General features: G+C 34.6%; 1 protein-coding gene across 1 annotated transcript in view; it reads left to right on the forward strand.

The window, feature by feature from the left end:
• The window catches only part of PLXDC2 (plexin domain containing 2), a 357,321-nt gene that overhangs the window by 270,779 nt on the left and 61,755 nt on the right, over positions 1-24,787 (forward strand). The window contains exons 7-8 of the mRNA XM_069458825.1: positions 9,117-9,212; positions 9,474-9,555. Coding sequence (XP_069314926.1) covers positions 9,117-9,212; positions 9,474-9,555 — 178 coding nt within the window. The remainder of the gene's footprint in view (positions 1-9,116; positions 9,213-9,473; positions 9,556-24,787) is intronic.

A 24,787-nucleotide genomic window follows, 5' to 3' on the forward strand; every position in this document is an offset into this window, starting at 1 on the left:
GTAAGTAATTAGTGGTTTCATTTCTTCTATATTCCAAGGTGTATTACATAGGACCCTGTTCTCATAAGATCAATTTTCTGTTCTTTTAATCACTTTGGTTACATGGGGTATACAACCTAGACCCTTGCCTTAATCTAGCCATGGGAACATAGGAATGCCTTGAAAATAATTTTTCCCAGTGGGACCACCATTGCTATACCATTCTTATCAGATTTGGTGAAGGTTTGATAAAGCATTCAAAAACTGCAAGGCAATTTAAATTTATTTATTATTAAGTTTTCTCCCCACCCATTCCTTAAAACATCCACCACAAAAAAACTTGTTTTTTATTTTTTAAAGACTTTCCAATAGTAAATGATCTCATTGTAACTTTCAAGCATAATTCACGAAGGTAGCTTTCATCTTTCAAAAAAGATCAGGTGATCTGATAGTTTAAATATCAAAGGGAATTCAGGCATTGTTAGTAAATTGATAAATAGGTCTGAAATTACAAGGCTTCCTTTGCTCTATCAAAAAAATTTAAAAAAAAGGTAAAAGTCTATGGTGAAATTAACCCTTATATTAGAAAAATAAAAGATGAAAATTTGTTAAAGGTACAGTAATAAGATATCATAGTATCAATATTGGTCATGAGACCTGAAGCATTTTATTTAATGTCTATTATTTTCTTTACATATAAAATGAGCACCTTAGTACCCAACATGCAATGTGTACATAGCATGCAGTACCTGGTACAACGTAAGCGCTATACTTGTACTTACTGTTTTTTCCATCATCAGCACTTAAATGGACAGTGACACTGAGTCAGAGATCAGCCCAGCCCACGTGCTCGTTAGAGTGGAACTACAGGGATTTCCACTAAGAAACACTTTGACAAGGGCTCTCTGGAACTCTAGTTCTTCCTGAGTGTAACATTGTGTGTACTATGTCTCTTCATAAGACCTGTGTCTTTCTGCCTGTGTATGCTTTTGTCTGCATCACTTTATGGTTTTCACACAATGTATTTGTAAAACATCAGACAGAGAGAGAACCATAGAGATCAGCAGATTCAATCTCCACAGATACAGATATGAAAAATAAATCTACACATACAATGACTGACTTTGGTTATTCATTTCAAAATATACTTATTATGCTTAGAAGCATAGCACATTTTAATCAGAGTAATTTATAAAGAAACATGGAACCCAAAGACTAAAATTTAAATTACCTGTAAATATACTACAGAAAAAACCAATGTTTTCATGTATCTGCATCCAACTTTTCATTTATCATATATACACATACAAATATACACACATTAAGAAAACTGGCATTGTGCTATAAATATTGTTGCCACCTGTTTTCCCTTTCATATGTACAACACATTTTTTCCTGCATGTCAAATACCTGTGTAAAATGTGGTCATTAATGGCCACAGTGAGTTCATTTGTTTCACAATTTAGGACCTGTCTCTTCAGTGGTTGGTCACGTAGGTTGCTTCACATATTAATTATCAATAAAACGGTGTTGAACATCCTTGTTTTTAAATTTTTACATGTATCTGATTCTCAAAAAATGAATTTGTAAATGTTGAATGCTGATACTGTGGGGTTTTTTTTCATGTATTTTGACAAATTGCTTTCCATAAATGTACTAATTTACTCCTCTACCGCTAATGGGATATCTAATTATATTATATTAGATATCCTATTTCCCCAAATTCTTTCAGACACTATTATCAATTTTTAAACTTGGCAAATTTAATAAGCAGTGCAAGGTGTTTCATTGTTGCTCTAATTGTCTTTTGATTGTCAGAAAGTTTTAACATTGTCATGTCTTCAGGGGTCATTTGTAATTTCCATAATTTCTTGTTAAATAGCTCTATGAAATGATTATTTCTCAGCCTCGGCTTATGTCTGTCCCTCCAAAGCCTTTTACATAGAGTGCAGAGGTCTTCCTGGGTACAGACACAGTCATTCACATTTGTTTGTTTCTCTCTCCTCCAATTTAACATTTTGAATTTCAGTCTTAATCTCTGAGGCACTGGCCTTCCTCCTCATGCCTCACTGTTTCTCTACCTTCTGAGCTTGAAGGGAATAACATTTCCAGCACAAAACCCAGAAAATCCACCCATTCCATGTATCTCTTTAATTTGGAAAACTTAAGGCTGTGTCATTTAAGTCATGAGAAAGGTGCTTTAACAGACACATGCAGGATTCTAGCACTAAAAACCGATCTGGAAAGCAGCTGACCTAACTTGCACTGGTTCCACTACCAGTTATGATAATGACTATTTATGAATCCCTTAGAATATTCCACTTTATTCTTCTAACTAGCAGTACATTATCTGGTACTTTCGTAACGTCGAGCTTCTTTTCATCGGCATCTGCTGTTTTAAATTCATTGACATTGTGCTCTAATGTGCCTTTGCTTTGTTGGTTATTATTATTTACAGCTCAATAAGAAACATTAAGCATTTTCAGAAATAAAACTGACAATTAACTTGTAGAGCAAATATATTTTAAAAATAAGCTGCGAACAGTGACTTATGTCTTAATACTTAACAACCCAGGAGGCTGAAGTAGGAGGATCACTTGGGGCCAGGAGTTTGAGACCAGCCTGGACAACATAGTGACGTCCTCTTGAAAAAAATAAAAAAAAATTAGCCAGGTGTGGTGGTAAGTGACTGCAGTCCCAGCTACCCAGGAGGGTGAGGCGGGAGGATCACTTAAGCATAGGAGTTCGAGGCTGCAGTGAGCTATGATCTTGCCACTGCCCTCTAGCCGGGGCAACAGAGAGACCCTGTCTCAAAAAATAATAATAAAAAAATAAAAATACTTAGAGGATCATAGAACTCTTTGAGGAACATTTATATGTATATATTTTGCCATACATGGTCTCATAAGCTTACAGACCAGGCTGCAATTTTTCAAAGAAGTTGACTAAAATTATATTTAGAGAGTGAATAAACAAAAATAAAAGTTTTTCCTATTAAATAGACAAAATATCTTAATCTTTAATTTTCAAGGAAACAATAGTATAAAACTTCTGGGGTCGGTGGAAATGTTCTGCATCTGAACCGTCAAGTGGCTGCTATGCACTTACAATGTGGCTGGTGAGCCCGAGGCGTTGAATTTCTAATTGGATTAGATTAATTGATTTTAAATAGAGAGCCACATGTGACTAGGGGCTTTTTATATAGGACAGGGCAATAATAGACCCTATCCACATATTTAAATAAAATACCGACTACCAAGTATAGTAGTTACATGAACATTCTTTTTACTTCTCCTTTGCTTTTTAAAAGGGCTTGGAATATTAGATATGATTAAATAAAAAATTTTCAAGTATATTTCTTTAATGAACTTTCAAATAGAACCATTATAACTGATTTTCCCCATGAAAGCAATTTGTAATTTTGATGTGGTACACACTCATTATAACTTAGCAACTATAATTAAAAATGCGGTCAAGACTATATAAAATATAAATAACCTTGGAAAAAAATTGAAGATGTTTTTTCTTTCACAATATTTTATGCAATCCAGTTCAAGCCCTTTTAGAGAAACTGAGCTGGATTTGTTATTTCAAAGTTACCAGGGTCATTTCATTCATTTAAGGACAGATCAGTGTACAAATCTTCAGTAAATTGTGTCATCTTACCTTCACTCTTGTAAAAATGGAAAACCCTTCAAAATTATTCATTTTACAGAAGATAAAATCACTTCTCTTTACAGCATAGTTTCATTAGGTACTTAGGTTCTCAAGTATGCACTAGCTCACAAAGGCTCAACAAAAGGAGAAATAAATACAAATCATAACATTTTTCATGCAATGACTTCTCATAAATCACTGCCAAGATAGAAAGCATTATGCAATATGACATTTTATTGTTTTAATACATTTTTAATGTGCCCTATTTAATTGACTCTGACTTGATTTTTAAAGAGAAGTAAAAAAATCTAAGAATTTTTTTGGATATTAGATATCACAGATTAATCAATGTTAACATATTTGAGAATATTTCTAGAGTTTCTATAAACAAGAACGTGTCCCTTCAGGGACTTGTGGTTAAGTTCTTTCTTCGTATCTTTTTTAAATTTACTCATTCATTAACATTTAATCCTATACAACACTCTCAGAGAAAGTAAATTTTTACCGATTTAGAGTTGTGTCTCAGTTTATTTACTAAAGCTTGAGTTTTTTATTTCTAAAATAAAATCCTAAACGTCATGGAAAGAACTTTAATGCACTGTTAAAAATTCAAGGAATTTAAACATTTGTTTCCTCGACATATATTTATTGAGTACCTATTAGGAAAGGATTTATTGGTCTGAAAAAGGGAAACCCAATTTAATGTACTATTATTTTATTCAAAATAGTGAATCAAAAGTTCGTATCTGCACATTCCACTCTGTAGTTGTCTCACTAGGGAAGACACCGGAAAGCAGCCAGAGCAGTTCTCAAAAATAATCTCAGCTGAATTTTTCTATCCAGGTTTATCTGCCTTTTTGTTTTGAATTATGAACTCAGATATTAGCTTTTTCACTTTTCTCTTTCACATTTTTTCCAAATTCACTTTCCCTTGCCTTTATTGTTTCGCACTTTTTCCGTATTACATAATGAGTATTTCTCTTTTGACCTACTCTTTCTACCAATTTTAACTAATACCGGTTGCCTACATTTATAAACATGCCTGCATGCTAATTCCTCCAACTGAATTTTGCTGCAGGAAGTTTTGTTTCTTGAAATTAGGATGTATTGATAAAAATAAATAAATAAATAGCAAAAGAAAAGAATTAAAAAATAAAATAAAATATGCTTTTTTTTCCCCCTCCCATGAGTGCCAAACATCGGAGTGATTTAGCACTAAATGCTACTTTTTGAACACTTGATTTTAAAATAAAGAAATCTTACTGCATTTTGCCCAATTTCATTTAATGAAGTCACAGTCTCCTTTCTCTCAGGGGGAAAAAAAAAAAAAAGGAGGTTTAATGACACAGCAAATGTACATTATGCAATCTTCCCATGAGACTCGGGCAGGGAGGTGTGTCCCCCCTGGGGAAGCCAGTGGGACCACCATGTTGGTTACAGGCTTGCAGCCCAGCTGGCACACCGACCCACTGTGACAATGCATGGACTATCTACTGTCTCACCGCTGCTTCTGGTTCTCTCTTTTTTTTATTGATACATAATATTATATTTTACATGTTTAGGGGAAACATGTGAATGTTTTTTACATGCATAGAAAGTGTAATGATCATGGGGTACCCATCACCTTGAGAATTTACCATTTCTATGTGTTGGGATGATATGAAGTTCAGGGCAAAGTGATTACTGAAGAAAATCAAGAAATGCAGCTTGATTAAGCCGTTAGTAAAATGTATATTAGAGAAAGAGAGATGTGAGCATTGTTTTCTGTCCCGTTTTTGTTTTGTGTTTTTTTTTTTTTTTTTTCCTTTACACGTGCTCAAGTAACTTAGGAAATCTGGCCATTTAGGCTTTAGCAGTGTCCTGAAACTTTGCAAGCAGTGAGGGCATTATAGAGGAAAACTTAAGAGGTTTAGATTAGCACTTTACAGTCACCGAAAGTTTATGTTGTTTTATCTAATGCTTAATGGCCTTATTATCTAATAGAACTGGAAATGCAGTAGGAATTTAAAAAAAAAATAGTTGTGGCTAACACATTTTATATTTGTGGGTGCTTTATTTAACAACTCCAATTCCCTAATTCTGCTAATGCATTGCAAATTTTGTGTGGGAAGCTTGTAACCTTTATAATGGTGTCATTTTTTACCTTAAGAGTCTTTTTCTTAAGTCTTCATATTGGGAATGAACCTTGTAGTTGTGCAGCTAGTTACATTAAAGAGCACTCAATAAACAATGCCATATGTTGGTCTCATTTTGAACTAGAAAATAACTAAGGCATAACTGGCTGGGGTCAATCATTAAGCATCAGCAACACATAAATAAGGAAATGTTAACAAATCATTTATTTGACAATTCAGACAAAAATATTAGGCTATTTATACAAATATAAGAATAGACCAACTTAGGAAATTCCTTATATATTCTCTGTGTGAATGTTAGCTTTTGAGAGAGACAAACTAGATGACGTCTAATCATGTCACAGGGTGCTCATTAGTCTGTGCTCACTTCAGCTAGACTGGATATTAATGGAAAAGGATTCTTGGTGTTGCCATATGATCACTTGGAACCTCCTGCTGGTATTGATCATGCTTTCTAAAACATGCAATTTAATATCTGCACTTCGGATCCCATCACCTTAAGATTTTGATCACCAAACTATATTTTCTCTATCTGTTAATCTGCTCAGATTTAATTTTTTTTTTTAATTTTTGAGAGCCTCTAATGGGTGAATATTGTAGTTGATCTTGACATTGTAAAGTTGTAAGAACAGTTAAAGTTGTGTCACCATCATTAGACTGAATGCTTAGTTCAACATTATTTTGGCTTATATTTGAAGAAGACACATGAGCTAAAACATTTCTGGAATCAAATGAAAGCCTCTAGCATTGGCAGGGGCAACCAGTGAATGAATTCCTAATTACTTGCTTCTGACAGGCGTATCTCTGAAATACTACAGAAATGACCATTTGGCAACTGTCATTACTTGGCAGTTCATCAGACAAAAATTATTCTCATTAATTTTGGTGTTGTTAAATTTATCTCCTCCCAATAGTTGAAAGTCTTTGAGCAGGTTAGAACTAGCATAGCAAAAATAGTCACTCTTTCTTTCTCTTTACTCCAAATATGTGGTCAATAATTAACTCTCAAAGGCTTCACAGTCATTATCAGTAGTTGAGATTTTCAAAGTATGATATGAAATAAAAAGAATACTAATATTTTAAGCACCAATGAATATGATCAATGCTGTGCAAACTTAAGCATGAAGAGTCAAGAACTCCCATCCTAGTAATCTTATGACAAGATCTTTTTTATTTATTTATTTCTATTTAATAAGAACTAAATTGTTTAGCAAAACGCATGGGAAAGCAATATGTAGGAACTCATCCCATTTAGACAAAGGCAGAAGATGAGCAATCTTCTTATTAAAAGTTAAAAAAAATAAAGTGTGATTTATATTCCTCATGAAACCTTATTATGTACCATGAAACGAGCATTTTCTCTAATTTTTGATGAAGTTTAACTCTTTGAAGAATTTATATGCATCTTTCAGTTATACCCAAAAGAAATTAACTGGATTAGATTTTTTAAAAGAGTGTTTCCTCATCTGATAATCCTGAAGATATTTTCAGAGTAGCCCTAGAGCTACTCCTACCCTTAAGAGTTTGTTTTGTTCCTTTCCACACTGCTTCTGGAGTAGAATTTCATGATCAGTAATGCATGAAAGATGCGAGTAGAGAAAAATAGAGATATTTGTAGGTTTTAAGTGAATATTTGTCGTCCCTCTACAACCTCTTAAATTTTTAGGTATCTTCTTTCTTTTGAACACTTTTAATGAAAGTAACTCATCCACCACACTCCTGCTCTTTGTCTTACAGGAAATCATTATTGGTTCTAATGACTTTAATAAACATTTAACTTTCTCTAATACAAGATTGAAGATAAATTTCTGGAAGTTTGATTCTAGGATCTTAGTGTGATTTCAGTGAATTTGGATCTATAGAAATTATAAATCCAGCGTGTAACTAGTAGGATCTGTGGTTGCCATATGGAAGTTAGATAAAAATTATACCTAGTATTTATTGAGCACTTACAATGTGGCAAGGGACTATTCTAGGCAGTTTTCAATTCATTTGCATCCTCAAAACAACTCAATGATACAAGGATTATTATCCCTATTTTATAGGTGAGAAAACTGAGGCACAGAGAAGCTAATAAGGAGCCCTAGGTCCCACAGATACCAAGTAGCAAAACTGGGATTTGAACCCAGACAGGCTATTCCAGAGCATGTATTATTAACCACTGTGACATTACTTCCCAAAATTGAATACTATGATATTTTAAAAATAACGTACACGTTCCCAAATAATTCCTTATACATATGATAGTATTCACGAAATGCATGCCTGTCACTATAAGCATTCCAAGAGTGAAATTAAAACGCTGATAACATTTCCTATTTACATTTACCAAACCCAGGCAAGCACATTTGTAGAAGGCTTAAAAGGGGATTTTATATTTAAATGTTTTGTTTTGTTGTAAAATATGTTTGTTTATATTTTTCTGATTTTTAATAAAGTTCTTATCAAACTCTCCATCTAGTCTGTTCCTCAGGGATGTTGATCGATTTGCTAATGAATTATAAATAACATCATACAATATAAGTGCTAATTATTAAGCTACCTTAGATATGATATTATATATGTAATACATAGTGATATTGATTTTTTAAATGATTTAAGTTCTTTTTTCCCTCCAGCTTTTTGGAGGTATAATTGAGAAATAAAAATTGTATGTGTTTAAAATGTACAACATGATGATTTGATATAGGTATACATTGTGAAATGGTTACCACAATCAAGCTAATTAACACGATTCACCTTGCATAGTTAGTATTTGTGTGTGTGTGTGTGTGTGTGTGTATGTGTATATATATGTGTTGAGAATACTTAAAATCTATTCTCTTATTGAATTTCAAGTATAATATAGTATTATTAACTATAGTCACCATGCCATATGTTTTTACTTTTATTAAAGAAATTTATTCTAAACTTTTAAAGCAATCACATTGTTATTCTGACATTAACTTTATTTAGATTGAGAAACATTTTTAATTGCGACCCATTCCTAAACACGTAAGCTTTAGTTTGGGAGAAATGGTATCATCTTACCTTCATGTGTCAAAATTTTTAAATATATCAAAAAATATTTAGTATGCTTTGGGTGACAATGGGTTGGAGCCCTGCTAGGTAAGTGAGATACCTGAGACCCTAATCAACACTTTCAACTTCATTGATAAAGACTTTGGTGTACATGGGCACACGATTTTTAGTTTTTCTTAATAATAATCAATGTCTTTACAGGGTGAAGCTTAATTTTAAAATCACATCAAGTGAAAAGTGAATAAAGTCTACATCCATTATTAAAATGTTATATTATAGGTGAGGAAACATTATAGTTGATTTTTTTAATTTTTGTTTTTATAGATGTTCGAAGAAGAACAATTTATGAATACCACCGAGTAGAGCTACAAATGTCAAAAATTACCAACATTTCAGCTGTGGAGATGACCCCATTACCGAGTAAGTTAATATATGAACACAGGCAGAAAAAAAATGATTTCCAAGTTTTATGATCTGATCTGTTCAGTAATTATAATTATAATAATTGTGATAATTATATAGTTATCATTATAATTGTGTTTGGCATGCAAGGGTATTTTGATCCTGAGTATATATATGGGGACAGATGGTGATTTTTATTTTGGTTGAGCAATCTTTTTTTTCCTCCCAACCTGCCAATTAGTCTTGACGAATCTATTCTCTTCTATTAATATTCCCCAGCATGTCTCCAGTTTAATGGTTGTGGCCCCTGCATATCCTCTCAGATTGGCTTCAACTGCAGTTGGTGTAGTAAACTTCAAAGGTAAAAACAGTAGTAAAAAAAATTTTAAAAAGACTTGTTGCTTCTCCTCTCCCATTGAATTTTAACTGTATGTCAACTGTGGAGATTATGTGTGCATTAACAAGTGTATGTGTGTAAAAAATATGTATATAGTATACCATGACCAAAATGCAAAAAAATACATATATATGCTCAGAAGTGAAGATTTTAGTATTTTCCTTTGCTACATGCTCAAAATTACTAAGAACCTTTGCAGTCAATAAGATCATTATCTGACATATATTTATAATTCTCTATGGGGCTTAAGAAACATGGTAATCATAGTTGATGAGTCTATAAATTGATGATTTTGGTCCACATTCTATAGAAAGCATGGTATGAGATTTTTTTTTCATTGCAAGAATGGTTTATAATAATCACATGCACATTCTTCGTAAGTTCCCATACAGTATCTTTATAGACATTACTCAAGATTAGAGGTGTCATCTGAGGCTGACACAACCTGCCTCTACAGAAATAAAACATGTGATTTTGGCTCCATGTTATAATTAACTGACTTTGAAACTTAAGCCGCATAATTTGCTGATATCAAAGAGATTTAATGATTTTCATGAGTGGCAAAGAGAATTGCTCAATTTCTTTTTTTTTCTTTTTTTCCTTTGTAAAATTTCAATAGATTTAAAGGGTACAAGTGATTTTTTGATACATGGATAAATTGTATAGTGGTGAAGTCAGGGCTTTTAGTTTACCTGTCACCCAAATAGCCTGCATTATACCAGATAGGTAATTTTTGATCCCTCAGCCACCTCCCCCTCTTCCCCCTTCTGAGTTGTTCAGTTTCTAGAGTTTTCCAGAGACTGAATAATCATTTGTTGGAAATGCAGGATGAGGACATAAATTTATTTTGTCATTTACTCAACATTTTTGTGCATCAGTTATGTCCCAGGGGCTGGAAACACGGCAGTGAAGAATATAGACATGGTTCCTTCCTCCCATGGAGCTTACAGTCTGTCCGGGAATAAGTCACCTTCTCACCTTCAGAGTCTATGAAAAATCTGCTTCTTCCCCCAGGTGGAAAAGCAAATATGCACGCTGTTAGGGAGCGAATGTTGCACCAGGGTTTTCGGTTGTATAAGCCGTCTGTGTCTTATCACCCTCCTGCCGCAGCATTTGCCGTAATGATAAAGGCATGTTCCAGGGATACTTTAAAAGTTATTGAAGGATAAAAAAAATAGAAGGCCAATTCTTTGATAAAAAGCTTTAGGAAACATTGTTAACTCACTAACTTTGGGGCAAACACTGCAGTGTTGTAGCTAGGAGGATATTCTTTATAACAACCTCTGTTTTGTTTTCAATCTAACATGTTGTTCCAGTCATTTCCTTTGTGAAATGAGTTCCAAATAATAAAAAAAAAAGCAAGCAGGCAGTTTGCATTTTTAAAAGTAGATTTTAACTTAGTTCTGTATCCCAGAGTGGGAGGGATTGCTATAAAATCAAGTGTTTATGGTTATTTATATTTATATTTTGCAATGATTCCATAAAGATTATATGCATATCAGAAGTTATTCAAAATCTGTTTAAATAACAATGTGTAAGGGAATTGAAAGAGATGGCATTTTAATATGTATATTTAAATAATACTGAGCTCGGAAATGGGAAATGTCCAAAAGAATTCAGTAGGAGGCCATGGTGTGAGCTGCATACCTGCTTCAAGATCCAGTTCAGTGGTCACCTTGTCTGAGTCCCTGTGAGGTGCCCATCTCCTGTGTTTCCCGGCATCCTGGGCAAACTGCCATCATTAGCATTTGGTTTAGGGCTTGTGGAAGCTTGTTCCTTTGCCTGTTTCCTTTGCTAGGCTCTAAGTTTATTAAAGGCAAGGACCATATCCAATTTGTTCTTACATCTCCAGAGCCTAAGAACGTACCTGGTACTGCAGAAGAATGAATGAACAAATGAATAATGATTAAGTTCCTAATGAAGGAATCATAATTAGGTTTGTCTGGGACTGGAGGGTTTCTCAATATGAGAGACTTTCCATGCTAAAACCAAGAAAGTCCAGGGAAAAACCAGGACCAGTTGACCACTTTAACCAAAGTGTAATTAGGATAGTTCTCAACTCAAATAATACTATGGTAAATGAAGGTTTTGGAGACTCATCTAGAAATGTACCTACCACTACCCATTTCATTTTTTAAGACATATAGTTTTGGTGGAAATACATGTTTAAAGTTCCAAACAAGCAATTTTGGCAATCAAAACGCATCCACAAGTTGGAATCTGCTTCTAGTGTTCATACTTCCATTTTTTTGAGAGATGTCTCTGCCAGACATTGTGTCAAGGAATTTTCAAATATCATCCTTGACAACATTGACACCGTGGAGGAAACTGAGGTTTATAGGAGCTAAGTTATTAATGTTTGTGCAGGGTCTCAGAGCTCTTAAATGATAAATTTGGAATTAAACATCCATCTTTGTGACTCCCAGCTTTTGGTTTTGATAATCTCACTTGTTCTGCCTCCCACCTGCCAGGCTGCCAGTGCAGTAAGAAAGCTAATCTTCATTACTTTCTGAAAAATTATGGACGTGCTACTGAAAAAAAATCTTTTTATTTTATTTTATTTTTTTTTTTGAGACAGAGTCTCACTTTGTTGCCCAGGCTAGAGTGAGTGCCGTGGCGTCAGCCTAGCTCACAGCAACCTCAAACTCCTGGGCTCAAGCAATCCTCCTGCCTCAGCCTCCCGAGTAGCTGGGACTACAGGCATGCGCCACTATGCCCGGCTAATTTTTCTATATATATATTTTTAGTTGTCCATATAATTTCTTTCTATTTTTAGTAGAGACGGGGTCTCGCTCTTGCTCAGGCTGGTCTCGAACTCCTGACCTTGAGCGATCCACCCGCCTCGGCCTCCCAGAGTGCTAGGATTACAGGCGTGAGCCACCGCGCCCGGCCAAAAAAATCTTTTTATACTTCATGCTCCAAGAATGTACCATGGTTTTGAAATTGGCATAAGAAGACTGTAGAGGAGAATCAAACAAAGCCTAAAACTTCTGCATATTATTGAAAGTCTAGTTTCTTAAGATTAATGGAGAAAAGAAAGGTGGTGAGGCACATGAATGAGGAAGGAATTCATCAAAGAACAGTACTTTAAAAACTATGAGTTTTCTGCAAATTACTGTTTAGTGTTTTGTTGAATACCAAACACTCATTTAAATCTTGGGTTTACTTTTAATTCTTCAGCAACCCTGTTATATACATATCAAAACCTGTTTAATTAATTGGTTTAACCATGCCTCATTGCACTTCTGTTCAACTTAATTTCCCCACTGCATTTTATTAATTTCTCCTTAGACCTGTAAGCTTCAAAACTTTTGCTTTCCTACCCAGCAGCATTTCCCCAGACTTTAGAGCATTTATGAACAAATTCAACAAAAGGAGAGAAGTCTTATCCTAAGCAGCACAGTAAATGCCCCTGATTTTTTTATCTTCCGTCATTCTTACTTTCTTCTTTGTGTGCATTTATCCTTGAATGATAATCAGTTGGTGGTAATTACCAAACTCTCAAATTGAGCTTGCTCTAAAAAGATAAGATAATTTTAATTGGTTTGTTTGTTGCCTTTAATTCCCATTTTTCAGGAAGCAAAAACTAAGGCAAAATGTTCGTGATGGCTTGCCTCGGGTCTAACAGAATTGGAGTTATAGGAACACATAAGGAGATTCATGATTGAAAGTGCTTACTTAAAATACTTGGCCCATTTCTTCTACCTAAGAGTGCTTTTGTTTCCTCACTGCAAATTGAGAAGACCTGAATCAATCGTTTTCAACTACATCTTATATTTTCACTCATTCAACAAAAATTTTGGAGTGTCTATGTTCAAGTTACTATTCAAGATTGTGCCTGCAGTGGTGAAAAAAGAGAGACAAAAATCACTTCCCTAACACAGCCTCCATTTTTAGAATGGGGAGATAGATTTTTTCTTTCTTTTTTCTTTATTTTTGCATATTATGGAGGTACAAATGTTTAGGTTATGTATATTGCCCTTGCCCCCACCCCGAGTTAGAGGTTCAAGCGTGTCTATCCCCCAGATGGTGCACATCGCACTCATTATGTATATATACAACCATCCCTTCCTCCCCTCTCCCATCTGCCCAATGCCCGATAAATGTTATTCCTGTATGTGCACTTAGGTGTTGATCAGTGAAACCAATTTGATGGGTTTTGGTGCTTATTTTTCCATTCTTGGGATACTTCACTTAGTAGGATGGATTCTAGCTCTATCCAGGAAAATACAAGAGGTGCTATATCACCATTGTTTCTTACAGCTGAGTGGTACTCCATGGTATACATATACCACATTTTATTAATCCACTCATGTATTGGCAGGCACGTGGGTTGTTTCCACATCTTTGCAATAGTGAATTGTGCTGCTATAAACATTCAAGTGTAGCTGTCTTTTTTATAGAATGTCTTTTGTTCTTTTGGGTAGATACCCAGTAGTGGGATTGCTGGATCATACGGTAGATCTACGTGTATTTCTTTAAGGTATCTCCATATTGCTTTCCACAGAGGTTGCACTAGTTTGCAATCCCACCACCAGTGTATGAGTGTTCCTAGGGGAAGATAGATTCTAAGTGAATACATATAGAGAAAATAGAGTTTTGCTATGGTAAGAGAAATAAACAGGGCAATGTAAGGAAAAATGTAGCAAAATTAATAAGAATAACAGGAGTTTATGTGTTGGTATCATTTTAAAGCAACCTTGTCCTTTTGAAGAGACCTTGGTTTCATCACCCATTACCATCCAAGTTTATTGTTTAAATGAAAATTATTTTGCTCTTATAATAGTCATTCATTTGTTTACTTAACAATGTACTGAATACCTTCCACCTATCAGGCACTGATCTAAACACTAAGGCAGTTAGAGCAGTAATCAAGTATTAATCAAAGCCACAGTTCTCAGTTAGAGATCACAGCTTAGAGTTTAGCTTAGTAAGCTAGAAAATAAATGAATTAATAATTAAACAAAGAATGTCAGACGGTGATGAGTAGTCTGCTGAATTTGAAAGAACCAGGAGATGCTCTAGGTGGGGTGGCCAAGAAAGGCTTCTCCAGGAGGTGACAATTAAACTGAGATCTGAATGACAGGAAGCAGCTACTCCAAAGTGAAAGCAAAGAGATTTCAAAGGAAAGGACAAGTGCGATGGCCCCACAGTGGTTTCAAGCTTGATCTCATAAGGAATCCACAGAAGCCCAGTGAGTTGGGAGCACTTTGCACTGGGCATGGAGGGAGCGTGGTATCAGATGAGCTCAGAAAGGGAACAAAGTGCCGGGACACAGGTGGCTCTGTAAGCCAAGGAGGGTTTTATTCTCAGGATAACGGAAAGCCTTTAGATTTTAGAACTTGTGCAGAAGAGTGATGTGATTTTATTATATTTTTAAAATGGAACTCTGGCTGCTTCAAGGAAAATAGGGTGTTTATTTGTTTGTTTGTTTGTGGAGTGGGCCACAATGCAAAGGAAGAGAATAGTAGCAAGTATGTGCAGTAGTCTACAGGAGGGATGATAATTTGACAAGGATGATAATTATCGAGTTGGGAGAGATGAATGAATGCAAGGTGTGTTTTTGAAGGAGACAAATTATTTGCTCATGGACTAAAAGTGAAGGGGAGGGAAAGATAAGAATCAAGGATACATCTTAGATTTTTGTTTCAGCAACTTGGTGGGTAGTGCTACTTATTTTTTGAGATAGGTAAGATGGAGCAAAAAACAGAGACGAGGGTTCAGAGAAATAAAGCTTGGTTTGGGACAAGTTAATTCTGAAATAATTATCAGATATCAAGTGAAAATGTTAAGTAGGTAGGGATACATACGCCAGAAATTTCAGAAAGGGGTTATGGCTAGAGGTTCAGATTGGAGAGTCATTACCATACAGATAGTGTTTAAATTCATGGGACTGAATGAGCTCAGCCATGGAGAGAGAGTGTAAATTGGAAATAGCCTAAGAGGTTCTAGGAACTAGCCTCGTGGCATGGCATCATAAGGTATGATGTTAGTTTTCCATTGCGTAACATTATTTTAGAAGTATATTCATATAACACATGTATGTTTGCGTAGAAAGAGAATATCTCTGAAAGATACATGAGAGACTGGTAACAATATTTGTAGCCCAGGAAACTGTAGTGAACAAGGACAAGCATGAGAGTGAGTGTCACTGTTCATTATAGACTGTTTTGTATGATGTGAAGTTTTGCCACCTGGAGTTGAGGACAGAAGGAGGAACAAGCAAAGGAGAAATAAGGGAACAAAATTTATTTTTTATGGAGAAGAAATGCAGTCTTACTCATTTCAGTGTCTTCCACAATACCCAATGCAGTGCTCAGACTAATATAAAATTCCAACACATTTGGCTGGACTGAATTATGTAGATAATTGAGGCCAGGAATTTCTACTGTCTTGAAAATTCTAATTGCTCATTTTGGCTATTACTATCCATTGGCTTTTTCATTGTCAACCAAATTGCTATAGAAAAAACTAAGGTGATGCTTGGGGTAAAAATGTCAGCATTCACAATTAAGCATGTTGAACACTTGCTTAATCTCTTGGTGTCAATCTCTTTGTGCCTCACTTTTTAAAAATTTTCCGCCTTATATTTTCTTAGTCCAATCAAAATTATAAGCTTGGAACTGGTAAAAACTTACAAATAAATATATTTTATGATTTCATCCATTAAAAGAACAGAATATGCACATCTCTGTTAATGGTAAAGATATGTTTTACAGAGTAGTAGTACAACATATTTATTTGAGAAGAAATATGAGACGATGGAAAAAAGGTATTTCCTAACATCTTTATATATTTTTTTCAACCTTGTTATTTCTACTGCATTTCCCTGAGTGTACTCTGGCACTGCCATTATTTTCCACTGAACGAACTGAATTCCTTTGCAGTAACGAAAAGAGAAAGAGAAAGAACCACATATATTTCAAAAATTTTGAAAATGCATCAAGTCAGGAATACTGTCTAATTCATTAACAATATGAAAATGTATTATCAACCAAAATTAATTAAGGGTGAAAGAAAACCTTTTTACAAAGGCACAGCCAATATTTTCAAATAAAATGTACCCATATCATATGCTCATTTAGCTTACAGAAATTAAACTACCTAAGTTTGGGAACGGAGAGAGATGCAGAGGGCAAATTTAAATAGTGAGACCCTATCCAACTTTCCCCAAACAGTAATCTTGTGCTTCTGAATAACAGCACCAGAGAGACATGAATGTGGCTTCCTCCTTTGGTCTTGTTTCTATGTGCCCCTTAAAGCGGGCACATTTGCAGCACTGAGTGTGACTCTAGTGCTTAAAGACACAGTGGGCATTTTCTGTATCATATGGTCCTAAAAGGAAGCCAACGACTCTATATAGGCTCAACCAAAGTCCACAGTCCATCCTGACATTTCAGGAAAAACGGGGGTTATTAAGAGACAATGTGTGAGGAATGTCATTCCAAGCATGTTTTGGCTCTGTGTGAGTTTTGCCTATTTACTCACCTCAGAGTCTGGCCCTCAGGCAAGGGGCATCTCCATTGTCATCCTTCAGGAGCATATAAAGCATTCATTTAGCTGATTCAGCTACAAGGCCTAATGTAGTCCAAGGTATTAAGTTTGAAAGGAAAGAATCAGAAACAATTGTTTTGTTTTTTTGTTTTTTTGTTTTTTTTTGAGACAGAGTCTCGCTCTGTTGCCCTGGCTAGAGTGAGTGCCGTGGCGTCAGCCTAGCTCACAGCAACCTCAAACTCCTGGACTTAAGCGATCCTACTGCCTCAGCCTCCCGAGTAGCTGGGACTACAGGCATGCGCCACCATGCCCGGCTAATTTTTTGTGTATATATATTTTAGTTGTCCATATAATTTCTATTTTTAGTAGAGACGGGGTCTCGCTCTTGCTCAGGCTGGTCTCGAACTCCTGACCTCGAGCGATCCACCCGCCTCGGCCTCCCAGAGTGCTAGGATTACAGGCGTGAGCCACCGCGCCCGGCCAGAAACAATTGTTGAATGATAAACCAGACACTCTTAGAGTATATGGCCAAGAGTAAAAATTATAAATTAAGATAAATCAGTAGTTAGAGTCAGTATAATTATTCCTGTTCAAAGGTTCCTTTTATATCCTAGACAAACCCATAGCCTATAACCCTTTTCACATGGTGGTCTAAATTCGTATTCGAAGCTACTTGTAGACTATAGATTTACAGGATTCTTTCACATAACGAAATTCATTGGCTTTGGTGATTAGGTGTGAAATCTATACTTAATAATCAAATTGAATCCATATAGGAAATCCGGGAGCCCTGATTCAAAATTAATTACCAACTTAGGCTTATTTTAATGGATTGGGGTAGGATAAGATTCTGCTTGCAGTGGCACCTAATTTCAGATGGATATTTAGAACTCACCAAGCTTTAAGAGTTTCGTAAACTTATATTGATACAGGTTACAACATGCTGACTTTCTCTTAAGTTGATTGCACCTCCACTTGCTTATCAGAATTACTGATTATAGTATTTGGAGAGCCAAAAAACGTTATTGTTTTCAGTATATAAATTGAATGCTAGGTTTAAAATATGAAACATGAATCTATTTACAACTCTAACAATATCCATTTTTTGTCTTTGATAGAAAGTATGTCCTTGCTGAAATATCAGAGCCAAAAAATAATTTAATTGAAGAAAAAATTAATTGGACTGCTTTACTGTCACACTGCCTGGCCATCATAGGAAGAAAGAGAATTGCTGTCATTTCTGATTGAAGGCATCAGAGAAATATCAAGCTTTGTTTATAGTCAGTAAGGATGGATAAATTGCCCATAGGTCTGAAACTGGTGACTACCCTAGCCTCAGTCTAGACTAACTGAGATTCCTTCTCTTTAATGTATTCTTTAGTAAGTGTATTTGGGCTTTCTGATTCAGGAAGTACCTCACTGTCTGGATATCCAAGATTCAGGAACAGCCCAGAGTGGAAGAAGCATTCTTGAGTCATTCAAAGGAACTAAAAAAATCCCAAGTTAGTACTAGAAAGAAGGCCATCTTTTATGATCTGGAGTGACTTAGACTGAATGTCTGTGTGGATACCTACCAGCAACAATAAGCAAACTAATCTTGGATAAAGCAATAACACTTATTTACTTCTTACCCTGAAATGTGAAATACATTTGTTATCTAGATATATCTGATTCTCGTATTCCTTAAATCTGGATGGACTCAATTTCAGTAGTTCTCAAATTTTTTTCTAGATGTTTTAAAACTTTTTTATTATTTTTAATTGACACATAGTAATTGTTCATATTTATGGGGCACAGTGTGTTATTTTGAAACATGTATACAATGTGTAATGATCAGATAAGAGTAATTAACATATCCCTCATCTCAAACATTTATCATTTCTTTGTGGTGGGACATTTAAAATTTGCTCTTCTAGCTATTTGAAAATTTACAATAAATTACTGTTAATTATGGTCACTCTCTAGTGTCATAGAACACTAGAACTTATTCCTCCTATCTAGCTGCGCTTTTGTACTTTTGGCTATACCCCCTCACTCCTCCCCTTCCCTCACTCCATTCTACTCTCCACTGTGCTATCAACTTTTTTAGCTTCCACATATGAGTAAGAACTTTCAGTATTTATCTTTCTGTGCCTGGCTTATTTCACTTAACATAATATTAATACAGTGGAAAACTGCTATGGGATTTTGTCAAGATGTAGATTACTCTACAGCTTACTAAGGGATTCATATTCAGTAAGTCCAAAGTGGATCCTAGGGATTCCAATTTTTAATAAACCTTTTTGGGGAATCCTGAGGTGCTCTGGGAAGAGCACAGTGGAAATATTGCTCTTGCATGTCTGAGCTAAGAGTCCTATAAGCCTACGTAATTTTGCCAAAATTGTAAAAAAACACTTACTCTTAATTTGGAATTGAGAAAGCTTATAGAAAAGAAAATCTGTAGATACTTGTTAAAATATATTAACTGTTAATGAAATAGAGCTTGATAAAAGAGAGCAAGAAGCTTCTGTATAAACATAGTTTATATGATAAATCAGATTTTAGAATGTTGTTAGCTAGTTAAAATCATTGGATCATCTTTTTATTTCTGATTATTTATTAAATCATTGCTATCAAAGTTGTAATTCAGTGTTCTAAAGAAATTAAGGTGCTTCTAGAAATACCATACAACCAAGATAGTTATTTTTAACTTGCAAGGCCTGTAAGAGATTAATTGAATTTTGAATTTATTTTAGTACAAGATCTTTTATAATCAGTTCTTTTAACATTCAATAAAAAAGTTTTAGCCTTTCTATTAAATAGCTTCTCCTGAAATACAGCATAAGCAAAATTATCTTTTTAGAATACAAAGTTGAAGCTTTTTTCCTCCTTTTAAGCCTTCCAAACCTAGCTTTAACAAAAATATACCAATTATTTTTGTGTGAATTAATTATAATAAAATAGTGAGATATGATGCTGTTTTATCCATTACATGAAAGCATTTTGAAGCATGATCTGATATTGAGAATACTTTTGAAAAGATACATAAGCTACTAGTAATAGGGTTTGTCTTTGGGAAACTGTCATGAATTGGAAACTGTCATAAAGAGCATGTTACCGTTTCATCATAATCCCTTTTGCAAGATTTGAATTTTTACCACATGAACGCATTACCTAGAATCAATCAATTAATAAACAAAGAAACGAATATATTTTAAAAGAAGAAGAGGAAATATGTATATTAAAGTATATTAGGACAAAAGTTAATATTTCAGAAGCAGAAAATTCTCAGTGCTGAATATATATGCTACATCTCTTTCCTCTGGAAAGCAGCATTTGATTGACTAGATTTTAGTTATAAAATGCATGAATTCTTTTTTTTTAAAAAAAGTAGTGTTGAACTGTGTATGTTTATCTATCTATTGATCTACCTGCCTATCTGTGAATCATCTATTTTGCATTTTGATCTCTGTCTCCTTTTGGCCACTGGGCTATCCACCAGTCTCTAATGAGACATGTGGTTAAATAATAGAAACCAGTTTTCTTTTTCTTAAACTCTAAAGAAATAGATGCTTGAGCCAAGTCTCCTGATAACGGAGTCCCACCTGAAATACTAAGGCATTCTTTCAAGTTGTCTTTGATTTTTTAGTCAGTGAATGCTGTGTTTGCTTTCCATCTGAGCACCATTTGGCAAACTGTGGATGAAATCTGTAGAATTATTTAGCACACATATGTTTATAACTGCTTTTTCAAGATTATCCAAGTGATTTTAAAGTTTTGTTTATGTGTTAACCAACTGTGGTGACTGCATTTTATATGGTTATAATTTAGAAAACTAGACTTCAAGAAATTTATTCTAACAAACATATATAAAAATGGAGCATTTTAAAATGTTAATGCTAAATTATATATTCCATTCCCTTAGCTTGCTTGCACTAATAAAATGAGTTCCCCTGGAAATAATTAAAAGTTAATTGCCAAAGAATACAATTGCATTTGTTCACTTTGAAAACAGTAGGTGCTAAATTATTATGGAAAAAAATATGATCCTTAGAGGACAAGGAAATAAAAATTTAAAAACAAAAAGCCAAGTTCACAGTTGACATCTGTTAAGAAAATTGAATATTGAGAGAACCTTAGATTAACAGTTTTCCATTGAAAAGATCGATAATATGGTAAATGAGAACATTTAATATAAGTAGTTTATTGCTTAATTATTTGTTTTGCTGGGAATCTAATGTTAAGATATAGAAAGACATTTAAAAGCCAGTATATTTATACTCAGGCCAACTTTTTCAATATTTATTTAATAAAACTATAAAACCATCATTGGGATGGTTTCTGATTTTTTGCCTTTGTTAAAAGCTATTAAAATAATCATATTTTAACACAAAAGTTTAAATATGATGGTTTTATATTTCTTTGTTTCTTTTTTTGTTGTTGTTCTGAGACAGGGTCTCGCTCTGTCCTGTCATCATAGCTCACAGCAACCTCAAATTCCTGGGCTCAAGCGATCCTCCTGCCTCAACCTCCCCAGTAGCTGGGACTACAGGCATGCGCCACTACACCTGCCTAATTTTTCTATTTTTTGTAGAGACGAGGTCTCGCTCTTGCTGAGGCTGGTCTCAAACTCCTGAGCTCAAGTGATCCTGCTGCCTCAGCCTCCCAGAATGCTAGGATTACAGGCGTGAGCCACTGCACCCGGCCTATTTTGTATTTCTTGTTAAGAATGTATTTCTTGATAGATTTTTATGCTTTCTAAATTCTAAAGAGTTTATATTCTGTCAAGTCCTGAGTTAGAGATGTAATCTTACCCATCTAAAAGGCCTGCCCAGAGTTTTGAGGGAAATTATATGACAGGAATTCTGTCATTCATGGAAAAGTGCAAGAAATCCAGATGTATCTTTTTACATGATTCTAGGGCAATCTGACCAGGCTGGTATATATTATGAGGGAAGACAAAGAAGAAGGTTATTTAGGATAAAAATAAGATTTACTAGTTGAACAAAGATTAACATTCAAATTTTCCTTTTCTGGGATATTATAGAAAGTGATTGGCAGACTCTGGATTAATGAGACTCATTTTTTTTTTTTCCTCCTTCCTAGAAAGCCACTTTTTCTTTCACCTCAGTTCTTGCATTTTTCCTTCAATGACAATTCATAATCAAGGGAGAACTATTCTCTCCATCAATCGTGACCTTGACTGCAACAATTTCTAATGATAGATTGTCCTAAAAATACACAGATTTTATATTCCTAAAATAATGTCTTCTCACTACTAGGAAGACCTCCGTAATGACCCATGCCCTCATCAGAATTAATCTATTCCTCCTCTGCACTCTGCTAATACAGAGGTTTATTTCATCATTGCCCAGTTTTCTCACTGCTGCTGGTGCTGATGCAAAGTCATGAGGGCTTTGACAGAAAGGACAGGAGGGTTGTTTTAAGGGTAAGAATGACTTATACCTGGAGATGCTTAAGATTATCATGATAATAGCTACCTTTTATTTCATATTTACTATGTACAAGGCATTCCATGATAAACCTTTATTGCCACCAAAGTCTATTAATTTTTTTAATCTCACTCAAATCTTGCAATCATGTGAAGAGTAAAGTGTTAGGATCCTTGTTTGATAAGTTAAGTAAATAAGAATTAAGAGGATTGAGAAGCTTACCCAAGGTGATGAAACTAGGAATTGGTGGAGCCAGGATTTAAAATAATTTTTTTTTTTTTGTTTTTGTAGGCTGGATGGTTGGAAAGATGGAAAAATAAATAAATACCAGGGCTGAAATTTTAGCACATGGAGCCTTCCCAAGTATGTGCACAGACTGGATAAGCAATTCTAAGTAGTAGGTGTCCATCAGGAAGGAGGAAAAAGCCCCTCCCTGGCCTGCTATAAAGGCTTTATTAGCTTATTTATACTAAGCTCCATTTAAAACATTTCAATGGCCTGTTATAAAAGATACATATAAAATTGCCATTGGCAATAATTGAGGTTATGTTCATGCAAAGTGCATAATTGACAAGATAGAGTCCTCATAAAAAAATAAAAACCCAGATTGGGCAAAGTAATAAAAATAACACATAAAGGGTTGCCATGGATAAAAAAAGATTTGCCAATAATTAATTAAAATTACATACAGCAAAAATGTATCAAATTTAACAATTTTTTTTGTGTGGGAGAATTACTACTAAACTTGATTCTGAACCCTTTTCTACTCCTAGATCAGAGCATAAATTTACCTCTGCATCAGCTTCATAAACCCATGCACATGATCTGTGAAAAAAGAGAATAAACTTTGATGCTACATTTTAGAAGAATGGGCTGAAAATATGTTAGATACTTCACACTTTAGTAAGCAAACATAAACATATATTATCTAAAATATTATCTAAAATAACAAAGTGAAAAGAATGCATACATGGTCAGAGAACATTTGCCTGAAAAGACTTACTGAAACTGAGCACAGACTCTGTAAAGAGACCGGTGATGTCTGTGAAGTATAAGAATCAAATACATGCCCCAGACTCCACGTGCCCAGTTTTCTGGAACAGGCCTGCCTGTAGGCGTGTCTTAGTGTCATGTTCAGTTAGCGTCTCCTTTATCTCTCAAACGTGTAATGATTTGTCCTGTAATGATTTGTCCCCTAATCCCATTCTGATATTCTGATTGCCCTCCACTCCCTGCTACAGTTTAGGTTTTCATTGCATTTGGTATGTTCAGAATTTAACATATTCCTAGATAGAATTTCTGGGTTAGTGCAATTATTCTTCATAATGGAATGCCTGTGACAGAGACCACATGACCCCCAGCCCAGAATATTTACTATCTTGACCTTTACAGGAGAAGTTTGCTAGATCAATGGAGGATACATAACATATTTGTGGATTAATTTAAAGAAAAGTGAAATATGTACTCACAATAAACTAGTTGGGAAAAAATATTGACTACCTGATTTTGAGGGGTTTAACAAAGCAAACAGTGATACTTGGATAAATAAATACTTTAATGAGTATTCCTTAGAGAAAACAGCAGACAGCAAATGAAGGACCAAGTCAAACTGATATAATAGTGTTTGCAAGTGAATGATAGAAACATTTTTGAAGGTGTTGAATTCATGAGTATTGTGAGTAGAAGTTTAGACTAACATGAAGGTTCAGGTCTGTATGTGCATTCTGCATGTGCTTTTGCTACAAATATTTTTCTTTCTGGGTTAAAGGGAATGTTCTGAAATCCCAAGTCAGTTTTATGAAAAGCAAATCTTAAGAAAAAGCTGCATATCCAAGAATGCTTCTGTTAACATAAGGTGACATTAACTGTATTTTATGAAGCAGAAAATTGCTTCACACCCAAATTCTTAAAATCTTTTTTTTTTTTTTTGCTGTCTTTAATAAGACATAGAACATTGGTACACATGAGCTGCATAAAACTCTAATAGAATTAGCATTTAGTAATTTGATATTTTATATGCCTGATAAATCTGATGTAGAAAAAGCAAGGAAATAAGGAAAAACACTATTTTATGACCAGAACGATTCCGTAAAAATGGAATAACTTTGCTATTGCTGTGTTGGCAGTCTACTTAAGGACCTGAGCCTGGTGCAGTTTTAGAAACTGACCCTTCCAGGGGAGCTCACAAATTTATAATAAAGAGGGCATAATAATTTTTTTTTTTTTTTTTTTTTTGAGATGGGAGTCTCATTCTGTCTGACATGATCGTA

The sequence above is a fragment of the Eulemur rufifrons genome, chromosome 25, assembly GCF_041146395.1.
Source record: "Eulemur rufifrons isolate Redbay chromosome 25, OSU_ERuf_1, whole genome shotgun sequence".
Taxonomy (NCBI): domain Eukaryota; kingdom Metazoa; phylum Chordata; class Mammalia; order Primates; family Lemuridae; genus Eulemur; species Eulemur rufifrons.